The sequence below is a fragment of the Ammospiza caudacuta genome, chromosome 19, assembly GCF_027887145.1.
Source record: "Ammospiza caudacuta isolate bAmmCau1 chromosome 19, bAmmCau1.pri, whole genome shotgun sequence".
In the NCBI taxonomy this organism is placed as follows: domain Eukaryota; kingdom Metazoa; phylum Chordata; class Aves; order Passeriformes; family Passerellidae; genus Ammospiza; species Ammospiza caudacuta.
In genome coordinates, this window is record NC_080611.1 from 7,309,640 (window position 1) to 7,327,444 (window position 17,805).

General features: G+C 53.0%; 1 protein-coding gene across 1 annotated transcript in view; it reads right to left on the reverse strand.

Moving 5' to 3' along the window:
* The window catches only part of SHISA6 (shisa family member 6), a 145,948-nt gene extending 132,156 nt beyond the window's left edge, over window positions 1-13,792 (reverse strand). The window contains exons 1-2 of the mRNA XM_058817470.1: window positions 13,119-13,792; window positions 1,498-1,658 (exon numbers count right to left, since the gene is read on the reverse strand). Coding sequence (XP_058673453.1) covers window positions 1,498-1,658; window positions 13,119-13,792 — 835 coding nt within the window. The remainder of the gene's footprint in view (window positions 1-1,497; window positions 1,659-13,118) is intronic.
* Between the last annotated feature and the right edge of the window lie 4,013 nt (window positions 13,793-17,805).

The following is a 17,805-nucleotide window of genomic DNA, read 5'->3' on the forward strand; positions in this document are numbered from 1 at the left end:
GGGGAGAGCAGGGACAGTGTCACCTTCAGGGGACAGGGGACACCTTCAGTGTCACCTTCAGGGGATGCTGCCACCTGTCCCCACAGGGGGAGGACATTGCACCAAACCCCTTCAAACAGGCACAAAGCAGCCAAGGAGCCTTCCCCTCCCAGCTGAGCCACTGGGGAAATCAGGCAAAAATAATTCCTTTTTTTTTTTTTTTTTTTATGAAAAGAAGCTGAAAACGACAACAGATGTGTTTTGTGACTTATACAAGTCCCAAAGCAGAAGAGGGAAAAATCATTCCAGAGGTGCTGTGTTACAGCTCCTTCCTGTCCATTTAGGCAATTTATAGTGAAACCAGAGAGCTTTGAGTAGACAAATCCATTCCCTCCATAGTTTATATCCCATAATAGTTTCTCCCTCTCATAAATTTCACTTACATATGAGAAATCACACCAATTCTCCAAAAACCCTGTGAATTTCACTGGTGGGGAGAGGAGAGGAGAGGAGAGGAGAGGAGAGGAGAGGAGAGGAGAGGAGAGGAGAGGAGAGGAGAGGAGAGGAGAGGAGAGGAGAGGAGAGGAGAGGAGAGGAGAGGAGAGGAGAGGAGAGGAGAGGAGAGGAGAGGAGAGGAGAGGAGAGGAGAGGGAAAGCTAATTTATTATTTTATGGTTATATTATATTATATTATATTATATTATATTATATTATATTATATTATATTATATTATATTATATTATATTATATCATGCTATACTAAAACTATACTAAAGAATAGAGAAAGGATCTTACAGAAGGTTTAACAAGATACTAATGAAAAACTTGTGACTCTCCAGAGCCTCAACACAGCTGGCTGTGATTGGTCATTAAGCAAAAACAATTCACATAAAACCAATCAAACAATGATCAGTTGGATAAACAACCTCCAAACCACATTCCAAAGCAGCAAACATAGGAGAAGCAAAGGAGATAATATTGTTTTCCTGACTCCTGGCATGGCCCCAAGTGTGGTATTTGCAGGGTCCCCAGGACTAAGGAGGAATTGAGAATTTGACTCTGTGTTCTTGGAAGATTATATTATATTATATTATATTATATTATATTATATTATATTATATTATATTATATTATATTATATTATATTATATTATATTATATTATATTATATTATATTATATTATATTATATTATATTATATTATATTATATTATATTATATTATATTATCTATGCTAAAGAACAGAGAAAGGATCTTACAGAAGGCTTAACAAGGTAATAATGAAAAACCTGTGACTCTCCAGAGCCTCAACACAGCTGGACATGATTGGCCATTAAGCGAAAACAATTCACATGTTGGATAAAAAATCTCCAAACCACATTTCAATGCAGCAAAGCCAGGAGAAGCAAACAGATAATTATTGTTTTTGTTTCTCTCTGAGGCTTCTCAGATTCCCAGGAGGAAACTCCTGGGCAAAGGGATTTTTCAGGAAATGTGACAGAGGCAGCAGCACTTACCTGGGTTGCTCTTGGAGGTGCGTACTGGTGTGTACTGGTTTTTGGAGGAGGTCCTGACTGGGGTGTTCTCTTTGGGGGAGGTATCTATGGCCGAGATTGTCTCTCTTTCACAGTGTCCGATTGGGATTGGTCCCTGCTGCCTTAGGATGTCGGCCAGAGCCCTGGGGAGACAGGAAAAAAAAGGGAAAAAATGAAAAAAATGTATTTTAACCCAGCCAAAATTCAGTATTTCAGAATAGACTAGAATAGAATTCAGTGTTTGTACTTGTGAACCCAAAGCAGCTGGGTTCATACCATAAACAGAGGGAAAAATGCAACAATAGCAGTAATAATAAAATATAAAAATATGACCTAAAAGCTCTGTTTCTTTCTGTGTATCTGCTGCAAGGATTTCCAGGCTTGCCTGGCTATTGTTTGGTATCTCATCTGCTCTCTCTAATTCACTCCAGCCCTGGGTTATGGTGCCTCTCCATCATCACAAACTGCTCCTGGCACACAGAGCCTCCATCAGGAGCCCTGCTGGCCCCAGCCCTGGCGCCTCCTCAAAGTGACACCAAAACCCCCCTGCCCAAGCCAAACTCCCTCAAAACTGACTGAGATCAGGATCCCCACACCCTGAAATCCCTGCTCAAACAAAGCCCAAATCCCAGCAGTGCTGGCAGTGGTTTTTAAAGGAGAACCGCGAGGCAGAAAAATGGATTAACCAACTTGCAGGGCTTGATGTCAGCACAGCTCTGAGCCTACCTTGGGCTCTGTGCTCAGCAGGGATTGCTTGCATGGCTGAGCTCTCCCTGCCATCCCCAGGGAAAAGCAATGGCACCCAGTTCACTGCAGCCAATGGCTTCCCCTTGGATGCTCCAAGGTTTTATTATATCATTATATGATATATATATTATTTATTTATATATACGTATATATTAAATATAATACATAATATATATTTTATATATATTATTTATTATGTATTATATCTGTGAAATGTAATGTCACCCAGTTCACTGCAGCCAATGGCTTCCCCTTTATTATATTATTATATAATAATAATTATATAATTATAATAATATTATATAAGGTTTTATTATATTATTATATGATATATGATATATTATATATATTATTTATTTATATATACATATATATAATATAATACATAATATATATTTTATTATATATTTTATATATATTATTTATTATGTATTATATCTGTGAAATGTAATGTCACCTAGTTCACTGCAGCCAATGGCTTTCCCCTTGGATGCTCCAAGGTTTTATTATATCATTATATGATATATTATATATTATATATATTATTTATTTATATATACATATATATAAAATATAATACATAATATATATTTATTATATATTATATATATTATTTATTATGTATTATATCTGTGAAATGTAATGTCACCCAGTTCACTGCAGCCAATGGCTTCCCCTTGGATGCTCCAAGGTTTTATTATATCATTATATGATATATTATATATTATATCTATTATTTATTTATATATACATATATATAAAATATAATACATAATATATATTTTATTATATATTTTATATATATTATTTATTATGTATTATATCTGTGAAATGTAATGTCACCTAGTTCACTGCAGCCAATGGCTTTCCCTTGGATGCTCCAAGGTTTTATTGTATCGTTATATGATATATTATATTATATATATATTATTTTTATATACATATATATAAAATATGATACATAATATATATATTTATTATATATTTTATATATATTATTTATTATGTATTATATCTGTGAAATGTAATGTCACCCAATGGCTTCCCCTTGGATACTCCAAGGATTTTTTCCCCTCTGTGAAAAGCAACGTCACCCAGTTTGTTTGGGGGTGGTTGTGGAGTGATGATGACAGTTGGTTATTGGTTTTGATACTAGGAAATAGCAGAACTGCAGAACTTCATTCCAGGGGTTCCAAGGGAGGGACTCAGAGACGGCAGGGTGGGCTGGGGAACACAGGAGGAGCTGGGAGACACAAAGGGGAGCTGGGCACACAGGGTGGGCACACAGGGTGGGCACACAGGGTGGGCACACAGGGCAAGATGGAGGAGCTGGGGCAGTGGAAATGGGACAGAACAAAGCAGCAAGCCCAGCTGGGATGGAGCTGGTTCATTCTGTACCAATTCCATCACGGTGCAGTGTTTATTTCCATAAAGCCCTGGGGAGGTGGAAGGTCAGTGCCACCTCAAAGAGGCAGATTTGCTGGTGACAGTCCCCTCGCTCCAGCTGGCTCAGTGCCCATGCACAGCTCCAGGAGAACAGACTCACTGCAATATTTGTGTGCCACGTGTGCAGCCATTTGGGCACAATTAGTGCCACTGATGTCAGCAGCCCCCTAATCACCTGCACAAGGATATGAGACACTCCAGGAATCTTCCTGTGACGCCACATCTCTTATCTGAGGAGCACAAAGCTCGCTGGCTGGAGCGTGGCACTGATAAGGGTTTGTGACACCTTTCCCTCACGTCATGGCCATGCCAGTCCCAGCTGGGGCTCTGTGCCACCCTCACCCAGAGCAGCCAGGGGCAGCTGGGGGCTGCACTGCCCTGGGGAGGGAAATCTATGGGTGGATGTCACAGACATCTTTTATGGAAAATCCTTTCCTCAGGATTTTTCCTCCTGAGAAGCTGGGAGGCCCCAGGAACAAAATGTGAACATTGATCATCTGCTGCTGTGGAATGCAACAGGTGCATCTGTGATTGGTCTCATGTGGTTGTTTCTAATTAATGGCCAATCACAGTCAGCTGGCTCAGACTGTCTCAGTCAGTCACAAACCTTTGTTATCATTCTTTCTTTTTCTATTCTTAGCCAGCCTTCTGAAGAAATCTTTTCTTCTATTCTTTTAGTATAGTTTTAATATAATATATATAATAAAATAATAAATCAGCCTTCTGAAACATGGAGTCAGATCCTCATCTCTTCCCTCAACATAAGACCCCTGTGAACACGGTCACAGAGGGACAGCCCAGGTCAGGCCCTGCTCCCTGGATGGCTCTGGTGGCACTCTGCACAAATTTGGGGAAAATCCAGTGGGATGAACACTGGGGTTCATCAATTTTCAGAAAGAAAAATCAAAAGGATTTGGTGTAAATCCAAAGGAATTGAGGGGTGGATGGAAGCAGCGGGGCAGCAAGGCTGGCCATCAGCTGGGGCTGGTGCTGGAAGGGGAAGTGACAGACTTTGATCCCAAAATGTGGCTTTGTACTCAGGGAGAAGGTGAAGCTGGGAAGAACCAGCTCAGCGCAGCTCACCCTGCCCCTCTAACCCAGCCCAGAACCTCAGTCTCCTCCCTCAATGTCCTGCTGTCCTTCCCACAGCCTTTTGGGCTGTATTGTCCCACTTTCCCCATACCCACAGATTGCCAACACCAATTAACAGTGTGAGTGTTAATTGAGGAGTGTTCAGGGTGTCCCCTCTGCTGTCACCAGGGCAGTTCTGGTGGCAGCTCCAGCAGGCTGGGAGGGAAATGAGGGAAATGAGGTTGAGCTGAGGGGTCTGGGGGTGCTGGACGGGAAGAGCTGCCTGTTCCCAGCAGGGCAGGGGCTGCACCTCAAAACTTCACTGATTCACCTTCTGAAAATCCCCTCTCTGCAGACCTGAATTCTGCCAGAAAACAGAATTTCCTGCTCCAGGTCCCTGTGAGTTTGGGGAGGAGTGGAAGGAGAGTGACCAAATGGGTCTGGCAGAGGAGTGAAGGGAGCAGTGCCTGGCTGAGCTGCAGCTGCCAAAAGCAGAGCAGGGATGGAGCTGGTGGCAGAACTCCAATCACTCCAGCACAGCCAGGATTTCACTACAAAAACAGCCAGGTTAAAGACTCCCCTATGCTCTGTTAGTAACTGGGAGAGAAAGAGGCAGTTATTGCAGGAGATGGATTTATCCAGCCTGGAGCCACCTCACCTGGAAGGGACAGCTCTCTCTGAGGGACAGCTCTTGGGTCACAGCCACTGTCACCGAGAGCAGCTGTGCATTATTCATGGCCTGGCTGTTGGCCCTGCACCTGCTCCGTGCCCTGGGCAGCTCCAGATGCTGAGCACACCTGGGGCTGGCCTCTCCTGGGGCATTCCCACATTCCAGACCCTTCCAACTGGCTCCTGCATGCCCAGGGATTGACACTCCTGGGGCATTCCCACATTCCAAGCGCTGCCAGCCAGGTCCTGGGGTACTTGTGCCCAGGGCATTCCCACATTCCTGGGACATTCCCACATTCCAGGCGCTGCCAGCCGGGTCCTGCGTGCCCAGGGCACACAGGAAAAAATCAGATGTCTCCTGAGAACTCTTAATGCCCAACACAACTTGGGAAGCTCCTGGAATTTAATCCAGCTCCAAAGACACTTCACACACCTGACAACAATGCCCAAACTGGATAATCTCTAGCTGTTGCTGTGATGTGGGCAAGGCATTGCCAGCAGTGACTGAGCCCAGAATGGGTGACACCAAATGGTTGACACCAAATGGGTGACACCAGTTCCTCTGAACACAGCGGGCCCAAAGAGAACAAAACCATCACATAAAGATTTGGTAATTAAAAGCTTAAAATGAACCTTTCCAAGGGGTGTTCCTCTGCAGAGAGATGTCACCCTGAGTGTCCTCAGCAGGGCAGGACATGGCCAGGCTTCTGGGCACAGTGAGTCAGGAGGGGATTGGTACCCCCAGGTGCTCGAGGCTGGGGCTGGCTGCAGGGGCAGCAGCCCCTGGGACCCCCAGCTCCCACCTGCACCCACCCTACTCTTCTCAGAACAATGGGGAGGCTCCCTGCAAGGAGATGAACCCAGGAGAGGCACCAGGGGAGAGCGGGGAGATGTGCAGGACAGGGACAGAGCTCAGAAAGGAGAGGAAATATAATCAGAAGGATTGCAGGGTGTGCAAGGCTGTGGGGATGATGCTGTGCTGGCCCAGCTCTGTCCTGCTCTGTGCTGGGCATCCCCAGGCACAAACACAGAGACAGCACCCAGGGCTCACACAGTGCACCTGGGGAAGGGTCGAGCACAGGGCTCTGGGTCCACAGCAAATCCTCTGCTCTGAGCACAGCTCAGGGGCTTTGAACTCACTGAGAAAGCTGAGCTTGCTCTGAAGAGCCCTCACAACAAAGGAAGTTGTGGTGAGAGCACAGCCCAGCCCAGCATTTATTGTGGCAGAATTCTGTGTTAATTCACCTGGGGAAGGAGATATCTGAGCCCTCCAAGCAGGGCACACAGATCTGAGCCCAGCATTCATTGTGGAAGTATTCTGTGTGTATCCACGTGGGGAAGGAGATATCTGAGCCCTCCAAGCACACAGATCTGAGGAGGCACAGCATTTATTGTGGCAGAATTCTGTGTTTATCCACCTGGGGAAGGAGATATCTGAGCTCTTCAAGCAGGGCACACACAGATCTGAGAAGGCACAGCCAGCCCATGTGAGTGGGGGCAAAGGCAAGCAGCACATGGCCTGATCTCATCTGCCCCAGAAAGTTCAGATCTTGTGTGAAACAGAAATTTTAAAAGGCATCTGATCTCCAAAGGCGCAGAGATCGACTGCTACTTAAGGATATAAGAGATTACAAAACTGAAAGGAATGGAGGTTCAGAGCTACACTGGATTCCCTCGACACCTCATGATGGAATTGGACTAACAGAAAAAGTTAATTAGCAAGCAGGAAAATGCCAAATAAATGGGAATTAGAGATACTGAGCTGATTTGGTGGAGGCAGCACGGTTCCTGAGCCTGGCCTCTCATAATGGGAGAAGTTTAAAGGGAAAGGAGAAGCCCAGAAGCATCAGACGGGTGTCAGTGGCCAGGCAGCCTCTGTGCTCCCACAGAGTCAATCTCTTCATAAAATAGACTCAGAGAGGAAAACACAGCAGAAAAACTCCAATTATCAAACTGCAAACCACAACCAGAGCTCCAAACTGGAGCTTTCCCAGCGCATGGAAAGGAAACAAAAGGAAAAATGTTTTGTACAGGTACAGGCCCCCAGACACACACCTGGCCTGGGTTTGGGTCTGCATCTGGACCATTCACCCTGCAAAGGGACAGGATCCAGGTGTTCTCCCTGCTCAGGGGTAACCCCAAACCCAGCCAGGTGCAGGGCTGGTGAGAAACAGAACCAGTCCTGAGGAACTTGTCTGAGGTCACCAGTGAAGGTGTCCCTGCCCATGGCAGGGGGTGGAATGAGAGGATCTTTAAGGTTCCTTCCAACCCCGTCCATTCTGTGATTCTGGGATTTTATGGCCGCACCTTTTTTGGTTTTTCTTAGCTCAGTCTGACCTGTATTCTGTGCCTGTGAGAGGGACAGGGCACTTCAGAGGAGAGCCTCAGAAACCATCAGGATTAAACAACTCAAAGCAGGGCAAAGAGCAGCTGAAAGGCACCCGAGTGAGTCCGAGCAGAGTGAAAAAAGGCAGAGCATAAAAACACATCAGTGGAAAGAGACTGGAAGCAGGAACAGCATCCAAGAAAGAAAAGCTCCTGCAGAGTCCCTGTGGCCAGGAGTGTTCACAGCACTCCCTCCCTGCCCTGGGGACCGTGGGGTTTGATCCTTTGGCTCCAGCAGCAGAGAGCAGCGCTGAAGGAGCTGCCTGTGATCCCTGCCTCAAACAGCAGGGCTGGAGAGAGGCACTGCTCATAACCTTCACAGCTGAAAGCAGCTCCCTCCAGCAGCCCCTCAGCAAGCACAGGGCCCTGGGCTGTGGGGGTGCAGCCTGAGGAACACAAACCCTGCTGCATTTCAAGCTGTGTTGCTCACACAGAGCAGCAGCTCCTTGGATCTGGGAGCAGACAGATCCATTGCCTCTGTTGGAATTCAGAGCCACGGAGCAGAAACAAGCAGGAGTGGATCAATTAAACTCAGGTCTCTACATGGGCAAAGGATGTTCACCTCTAAAAGCTGGCAGTTATCACTCCCAGAGCAGAGGATGCAGGGGCTGAAGGGAAGAGCAGCACGGAGCTCTTCCCTCTTTGCAGCAGCACAGATGCTGTGGGAGGAGGGAGAAGTGAAGCGCAGCGCAGAGCCTGTTCCCCTTTTCCCTTTCCCACCCCTCAGCCACTCCATGCCAGGCCAGATAAGGCCTTTCAGCAGCACACAGAGCTGGTTTGCTGGGAAAAATCCCTGTGCAGCTTCCCAGGAGAGCAGCTGGGCTCCCACCAGTGCCCCAGGGCCAGCTCTGCCCCCGTGTCCCTCTGGCCCCAGCTGACCAGTGGGATGCACTGGGGATATTTCAGTCCCAAGCTGTGCATCCCCAGCTCAGTGGCTGCTGCTGGGGCTAAGCAGGGGTCGTGGAGCAGGGCTACAGCTGTGAATTATTTGTGTTCTGTAGCGTGGGGATGCAGGGTCATGGCCACGGAGTGAGAACATTCTGTGTCACCCCTTTGTGCTGCACAAAAACTCACCCAGGTTTGAAAAAACCAGCCGATATTCCCTGCTCAGAGATTCCCTAACTCAGCCCCAGACTGAAAGTAAAACAAATACCTCTTAAATTTCACTCAAGAAATGCTCAAGAGAAGAAAACAACCCTAGCAATGAGACAGAAAAAAACCATCCTCACCAATGCATGAAGGAGCATCAGCACACACAATATTACTGGGTGTGAGTCTCAAAAACCAGCCCCAGCTTCTACCTGGAGCCCAGCAAAGTTCTGGCAGTGTAACCCCAAAGCAAGAGGCAGTTCTATATGGCCAGGCTCAAAGATCCTGTCATTGCCAAAAAATAAAAAAAAATCAGTTCCGTTGAAAGCATTACAAGCGTTTCTGCACAATAGGAACATTTCAGCTCCTGGTTTTCAAAGCACTTCCACTTAACTGCTGTTAGAAAGGCTGAATCAGTGCTTGTGAGCCCAGAATCACAGCAGTGCCTTGCTTTAAAGGGACGTGGCAGTGCCTGGAAACTGGAGCTGGTTCCAGCTCGGAGCTGCACATGCACAGCCAGCCCTTCACTGACAGCTCTCCTGGCGATCTGCAAACCCTCCTTCCACCAAAAGACATTGTAGGAGCCCTGCCTCCCTCACAATGCTCTCTCTAAGTAAGTTCATGAGGATTTTCTGTGAAAGCTGGATGAGAAATGGGCAGAGGGATGACATCCGCACACGGCACTGCTCTGTGAGCATTTGCAAGGAAATAAAATTTCCAGTGTGATCCTGCTGGTGGGGAGGTGCGGGGAAGTTCTCATTGATCTTCCCTGCCTGTGGGATACGAGCCCAAGAGGCTTTTTGCAGCCCCTGTAGCAAGTTGTGCTCGTGCTGCTGCTCTGCTCCTCCCAGAGGATGCACTCTGAGGTTTGATGCACTCGCCACCACTACAGAGAATCATTCTGGATGTCACACTTCACTCCAGCCGACACGACCTCAAACAGACAGAAATGTCTGACCCCAACCTGCTTTCCTCCTTCCCTGTTCCTCCCCAGCAGCTGTCAGAGACAAAGACAAACCATTCCTCTCCTGGTATTTGCATTCTGCTTAGAGCACCCAGAGCATTCAGCCCAGTGCAGGAGATGCACTTCAAAATATTTAAACGCTTGTGTGATGTTGATCAAGTTCAGGTAACACAGCTCTGAAAGGTATAATCTTTTACCAGCTACCATATTATAGAAGTCAATCAACTCCTTAAAATGCTCTGGAAGTCAAGCTTCCCGAGCACTCAATCTGCCATTCATACTTCTACACACAGGTGAATCATTTCAGCAGAACTTATCTAAATAAAGCAAAGCAAGCATCAAAGAAATGAAAACATCAGGAAGAATCCAGACAAGTCTGGCAACACTGGCTCTGATTTCCAAGGGTGAAGGATCCAACCCTGCAGCAGGCTGGAGCTGGAGCAGAAGTAACATATGGACATCCAACCCAGATTTCCAAATTTAGTGTGAAGATAAGGCCCAGGCAAAGTTGCCTCGAAGCCAGAAGAGCTGGGCAGCTGGGGAACCATCCCTTCATTAACAAAACACAATTTTCCAGCTAAGCCACTTGCAGGACCCCTGTCTCTACACAGCTGTGTGTAGTTTTTAAAACTAGTGGAGTTAAATTCTTGCAGGGACCAGGGGCAGGTGGGATTTGGAATGGAATATGTGGGCCAGACCCTCAGCAAATGTAAACCTCACCCTCACAGTGTGTCCTCACTGCAGGGAGGAGTCTAAATAAAAAACATCACCCCAAATAAATAAAAACTGCGTCACTCATCTCTTTTTCCTCTTAAAAAACTAATATTTCTCCCCCCAGTCTCTGTTGGTTGCAGCTGAAGTTCAGCCTTTAAAATATGGTCAATGATTTCAGGAGTTCTGATTAAAAATCTTCACTAAAATCATTTTTAGGAGGCATTATCTGCTAGAGTTGAGGACTTTCCCCTGATGCCCAGCACTGCTCTTCTACAGAAGCCTCTCACCAGTTTTTATGTTCAGACACAGGCAGCTCTCGCATTCACGGCACGCAAGCAGCACTCATCATTTGGAGGGACTTTTTCATCATAAAATAAATATGAACTGAGAGAGAACACGCATTTGTCCAGGAGGAGGATTGCTACAGCCGCCCGAGCTTTTGCTGTGCAGCAGGATTTGATGTGCCACAGAGAGCTCCTGTCCTTACAGCAACGAGGGGCAGCGAGGGATGGGCTGAGACCGAGAGATCAGAGGGATCTAAGAGGGACCGAGTGGAACAGGGAAAGGACAGAGCTCTGCCACCACCAGAGTGTCCCCACACAGCCCCAGCGGCCCCGTGGGGAAGGCACCACCAGGGGGTTCTGATCCATCCCCTCTGCACATCCCAAACTTCCCCGGGGTGTTCTGATCCATCCCCATCCCCTCTGCACATCCCAAACTTCCCCCGGGGGTTCTGATCCATCCCCATCCCCTCTGCACATCCCAAACTTCCCCCGAGGGTTCTGATCCATCCCCATCCCCTCTGCACATCCCAAACTTCCCCCGAGGGTTCTGATCCATCCCCATCCCCTCTGCACATCCCAAACTTCCCCCGGGGGTTCTGATCCATCCCCATCCCCTCTGCACACCCCAAACTTCCCCCGGGGGTTCTGATCCATCCCCATCCCCTCTGCACATCCCAAACTTCCCCTTGGCCGGGCAGGATGGGACAGGGCAGGACAGGACAGGACCCGCGGGGTCTGAGCGGCTCTGCTGTTCTGGGGGAGCTCTGGGGAGGCTTGGAGAGGAGATGGGGGGGTCTGGGGGCTGCTGAGGATCCCCGGGTGCGGAGAGGGAGTGCCAGGGGCAGGAGGGATGTGCCGGGGTCCCAGGGGGAAGGACGTGCATGCCTGGGGGCAGGAGGGTCGTACCTGGGGGGCAAGAGGCATGTGGGGGGATCACGGGGAAAGGAGGAGGGGTGCAGGGTGCAAGGGAGCCAAGCCGGGATGCTGGGGGACTCTCCGGGGGGCAGGAGGGGGGTATCGGGGTGCCGGAGAACAGGAGGGGTCTCCGAGGGGTAAAAGAGGGTGCTGGGGTGGAGAGGGAGGCTCTGGGGGGCAGGAGAGGGGTGCCGGGATGCCGAGGGGCAAAGGCAACGTAGAGGAGGGTTCCGGGGGCAGGAGGGGAATGCCGGGGGCAGAAGGGGGTGCCGGGGGCAGGAGGGGAATGCCGGGGTGGCGGGGGCGGGAGGGGAATGCCGGGGCGCCGGGGACGGCTACACGTGGAGCTCCGGGACGGACTCTGGGCAGAGCGGGGCAGCGCGGAGCTGTCCGGGAACAGCCCGGGAACAATCCGGGAGCTGTCCGGGAATTAATTAACCGGGAACTGTCCCAGAGCTGTCCGGGAATTATCCGGGGCTCTCCCGGAGCTGTCCCGGAGCTGTCCGGGAATTAACCCGGAGCTGTCCCGGAGCTGTCCGGGAATTATCCGGGGCTCTCCCGGAGCTGTCCCGGAGCTGTCCGGGAATTAACCCGGAGCTGTCCCGGAGCTGTCCGCGGCGCCGGTGCTGAAGGCGCGGCAGGAAAGCACAAACGCGGCCGCGGCATAAGAGCCACGGAGCACCAGGACGGGCCCCGGGGTCGGCAGGGGGATGGACAGAAGGGTGCGGGTGGCCCTGGTCGGACCGTGGGGAGGAGGAACTCCTAGGCAGAGGATGGAAAGGGAAAATCCTTTGGTGGATGGTGCAAAGAGGGAAGCCTTACACAGCCCTCGCAAAGGGGGAAACCCTTGGATAAATGACTCAAGGGGGACCCCTCGAAGAGACAGCACAATGGGAAATCGTTTGGCCAGGTGGCACAGGCGTCGGAGAGCCATGGCACTGGGGAAACCCTTGGAAGGGTTGGCAGGGGAAACTCATGGACAGCCAGAGCAAAGCGTAGAGACCCGGGTGGGCGCTTCACAGGGAGACTCCTCGGGCAGAGAGAGCCCCTGACAGCAGTGTAAAAACTGAGCCCTTGGACAGCAAGTCCAAAGGGGGAATCCCTGGAGGAGCCATGCCACGGGAAACTCTCGGCAGGCTGCGCAGCTGGGAACTCAAACAGAGCCCTCGGGTGGGCAGCTCCAGGGTTTCTAGCTTGACACCACACTGTCTTCCAGGGCGAGGGGCCACAGTTTCTCACTAGAGAAACCCTGAGCAGACTCTGCCAAGGGGGAAGCTCGGTGAGGGGGAGCAGGAAGGAGTGAATGCTCATGAATGTACCTGTGAATGTTCATCTCCCGGGGCGGGCGCCGCGCCTTGTCGTAGGCCACCTTGGCAAAGACGCCGGCGATGAGCACGAAGGCGATGGCCCCGCACGAGATGTACACGGTGGCGTTGGTGCTGTCCTTGTCCGGGTCGTACTTGTTGGCGTCCCCGTCGCCGCCGTCGCCGCCGTCGGCGGGCAGGGCGCCGCTGGCCGTGGTGGGGTGGGCCCACTCGGGGCTCTTGTAGTTGCGGCACAGGCTCTGGTTGAGCTTCTCGGCGCGCTTGTTGCAGCAGAAGCGGTAGAAGCAGGTGCCGCAGCAGTAGCGGAAGCCCGTCAGGCTGTTGTTGCACTCGAACTCCTTGTCCCACTGCCCGCTCACGTCGTAGTACCCCCAGCACGTCTCGTGGGCCGGGGCCGAGCCCCCGCCTCCGGGGGCCGCCTTGCCGCCCCCCGCGCCCTTGCCGCGCCCGGGCAGCGCCGTGGGGGCGGCGGCGCCCGGGCCCGCCAGCGTCTGGTTCAGGAGCTCCCTGCCCGGCTTGGGGGTCCGCCGCGCCGCCGCCGCCCCCTGGGTCCGGTTGCCCTTGGCGCGGGGGGGCCCGGCCGCCTGCGCGGGCAGCGGCAGCAGCAGGGCCAGGAGCTGCAGGGAGAGCAGGAGCAGCGGCAGCAGCAGCAGGTGCCGCGGCCCCATGGCGAGGGGCGAGGCGCGGGGGGCTCGGGGGGCGGGCGGGCGGGGGGCTCAGCGGCGCTGCCCCATGGAGCGGGGCGGGCGCGGCCGGGGGTCCCGCTCTCGGCTCCTCCTCAGCGGCGGCCGCCCGGCGCCGGGCGCTTCACGCTCATGCCGGCGGGCGGCGGAGCCCGGCGGAGCGCGGCTGGAGGCGGCGGGGTCCCGGCGCTGCTCCGGAGAGGGGCTGCGAGAGACGGGGAGAGGGTGAGAGCCCGCCGCGCCCCGGGCAGCCCGGCCCGCCCCCGCCCGCCCGCCCCGTGCCCACGGCCTTACCATGCCGGAGCGAGCGGGACTGCAGCGGGGCCGCGGGGCTGCCCGCGCTCCCAGCCCAGCCGGGGGCGGAGCGGAGCCGAGCCGAGCCGAGCCGGGAGCCGGGGAAGGACCGCCCACAGCTGCCGGGCCGCTCCTGACATCACCGGGACCGCGCCGCGCTCCGCCGGCACCCCGGCACCGCTCCGCCCGCACCCCGGCACCGCTCCGCCCGCACGGGCAGCGCCCGAGAGAGGGAGATCCGCAGGGAGAGGGGATGGGCTCGGGGACCGGGTACGGGTAGGGGTGTGAGAGCTGATGCGTGTCCCCCGGGATGTGCTCCTGGTGGGAATGTGGTGAGTGACACCGGACCTGTCCCCGGGGATGTGGGCCTGGTGAGGATGTGGTGAGTGCCACTGGACCTGTCCCCCGGGACCTGGTCCTGGCAGGGATGTGGTGAGTGGCCACTCTAGCTGTACCCGGGGATGTGGTCCTGGCAGTGATGTGGTCCCTAAAGGTGTGTATGGGGTGTGGACCCCTAGCTGTCCCCAGGGGTGTGATCCTGGCTGGGATGGTGAGTGACTCTCTAGCTGTCCCCAGGGGTGTGATCCTGGCTGCAATGCAGCCCCTAAAGGTGTGTGTGACCTGTAGATCCCCCTCGCTGTCCCCAGGGCTGTAGTCCCTGTGGTTCCTGTAGGTGTGTGTGACCCTGTCCCCGGGCCAGGGCAGTGCCCGCAGCAGAGCCAGGTGCTGGGCACACCTTGTCCCCAGGGCTGCCCAGCCGTGCTGCCCCCAGGCCATGCTGTCCCCTCAGCCCGGCCAGCCCTGCACGGGACAAGCCTCTCCCAGGCTTCCCAGGACTGCTGCTCCAGCCTGGGGCTGTTGGCACCTCCCTGAGCCCAGCTGAGTGCCAGCCCCTGCTCCCTGTGCCAGCTCCTGCTCCCTGATGTCCTTGGCATGGAGAGAGAGCAGCTCCCCCACCCCAGCCCGACACACTCCCCACTCCTTCCAGCTGTTCCCAATGAATTCCCCACTCTTTCCAGCTGTTCCTGCTCCAGGAGAGCTCTGGGGTGCTGCAGGGGAGGGCTGGTACTGCCCTGGGCTGCCCAATGACCCTGGCACGGCCACCACAGGTTTGTTCTGAGGCAGATCCCTTCAGGCACAGCAGCTCTCACTGCTGTGAGCCACCGAGGCAGGATTCCCTCAAAGCCCTGGTGCTTCCTCTGTGTCCCACTGGAAACCCACTGAAGCCTCCACACACATTTCCTGAAGGAGCTGAGGTGCTGCCAGCTGTAAGGACACACAGAGGACAGCGAGGGATCCCAGCAAGGAGCAGCACACGGAGGTGGGAGCTGAGGGGATCCCTGCAGCTGCAGACAGGCAGTTTTCAGGAAAGCAGTGTAGGAGGAAAGGAGAACCAGTCCTAAATTCCCTTCTTGCAGCCCGTGGGAATCACCTCCTCAATCTACCAAGGTGTGAGTGCCCACAGCCCATTTGATAACTCCCTTAGGAGAGTCCACAGACTGAGGCAGGTAAAAAAAGCTTTGGCTGTGCCATCTAAAGCTGCTCTGGTGCTGGGGAGCACTTGGAGAAATTGAAAATCCCTTCAATTTTCACAGAAGGAAGGCTGCTACCCTTCCATGGCTGCTGAGAACTGCAGGTGAGGGAGGTGCCCAGGTGAATCCACACCATGGGCAGTGGCAAAGGGAGGCAGCCTGAGGCCACCCAGGGTGAATCTGAGCTGCTTTAATTAATTTCTGCACCACTCTGAACCCCAATACCCTGAGCCCAGCTCCTCTGGGGATAATTCCCCTGGCATGAGTGGCTGCCAAACCCTAACACCAAAGGCTGCAAAGCAGATTTGACTGATGCAAGGAGGCCATCTCCAAACTGTGGGCCTTCCACGTGTCCTCATCAAATTCACCACAGAAACATCCACAGAAACATCCTCTGTCAGCCCCGGGTTGCCTTGAAACTCTGTCTGTGCCTCTGCAAGGCTTTTGCAGAGTGTGGGAGGCACCCAGATGGAGCAGTGCAGGTCCTTCCCTCACCTGTGACCCCTGCACACAGGAATGGGGGCTCTGCAGTGGCTCTGCTCAGGGGAAGAGAGCTGCCACTCAAAAACCCAGCATCCTCTCCCAGCTGGACAAGGCATCCTGCTGCAGGGGAAAGATCCAATGGTTTGAGACAGAAACACCTGGCAGAGCTCTGTGCTTACACTGAACATTACAAGGGCACCGAACGTGCCTGGTGAAATGCTGGGGGTCAGGTTTTCTGCCCCACAGGATATCTGGGGGCTGAGATTGGCTTTTCCTCCGTGCCTGAACCAGCTGAGCCTTGGCGGTGCTCCTGTGGTGCCACCACAGCTTTATCACACCGAGGGGACGATGAAACCCCACCCAGATGCCTCTGCCTCCTCCTGCTGCTCAATTTATCAAAGCCAGAGCAAGCTGAAGAAGGACAGAGCTTCCCGGGATGCCCGGTATAATCCCACTGCCTTGCCTGGGGCCAAAATACCGGAGAGAAGAAGCTGAAGCAAATGTGGAAAGAAGGAAAGAGTCCCTAAGGAGCCGCGCTGGATTTCTGGGACTTTCCTGGGCTTTGGAACCGCGTTTCTGGCGGTGGGAGGGAAGGACAGAGCTGAGATGCTTGTGGGGGAAAATCCTGAGCTGCACTCCCCCCAGGCTGTGTGACAGCGGCTCTGTGACAGCTCCAGCCCCACCTGCAGTCACTCCAAAACCTCCAGCTCTTTCTCTTTCATCTCCCGTCCCATCCTCCCCGGGTTGTTTTTGGCAGCCTGACTGTTCCAGAGCTGTTTTCGTGTTTATCTCCTGTGCCGGGTGCTTTCATCTCCGAGCCGGAGCAGCCGCGGCTGCAGGCAGGGAAGGGAAGTGCAGCTCCACAAAGTCCCGAAATCCGATTCCAAGCCAGCATCCCTCCCTCAGCCCCCTGCCCTGCCCCTCATCGGCCTCGGGTGACTTTGAGAGGAGTTTCTGATTACTCTGATGTGCTCAAAAGCTGATTCCTGCTCGCCAGGGAATTCGGTTGTGACCGTGAATCTTCATTAAAATGAGCCCAGCACTCCGGACCTAATTTTTCTTCTAAAATTAATGTAGCTACAAAAAGTTCCTGATAGGAGTTTGGGGGGTTATTTCTGTGGAGCTGGATTCCTTCTTGCCCGAATAGGGATGGGTGGATCCCGGGTTTGTTGCAGGCTGGAGGAGGCTTGTTCCAGATGCCAAGCAGGAAAATGCCGGGGGGACCAAGCAGGCACAGGGGTGGCAGAGCCTCACACAGGCTGGGCCAGATGTGCTCAGCCTCTCCTGCAGCTCCTGGGCAGCTGCCTCAAAGGACAGGACAAGAAACCCAAGCAAAACAGGGACATCTCACCAGCTTTTCATGGTTGGTTTGTTCCCTGCTGCCTGAGTGGATTCTGTGCTTTGTGTGGTTTTGCACAACTGGAGGAGCTGGGATTCTCCTTCCCCATGGGACCCCCTCGTTTCTCTCTCCCTGTTCCCATTGCTCAGCCCAGTGCAGTGGCTGTCCCAGCTCTGTCCTGCAGCTGTCCCTGTCCCCGGCTTCTGTTCTGCCTCACCCAGGGGCAGGAGGTGGCCAGGCTGTGCCCACCTGGGCAGGAGAGGTGCCACCAGCCCACCTGGGAGAGGTGCAGGGACTTCCCTGAGGTGTCCCCAGTGTTGGGGACAGGCATGGCAGCAATGCACTCCCTC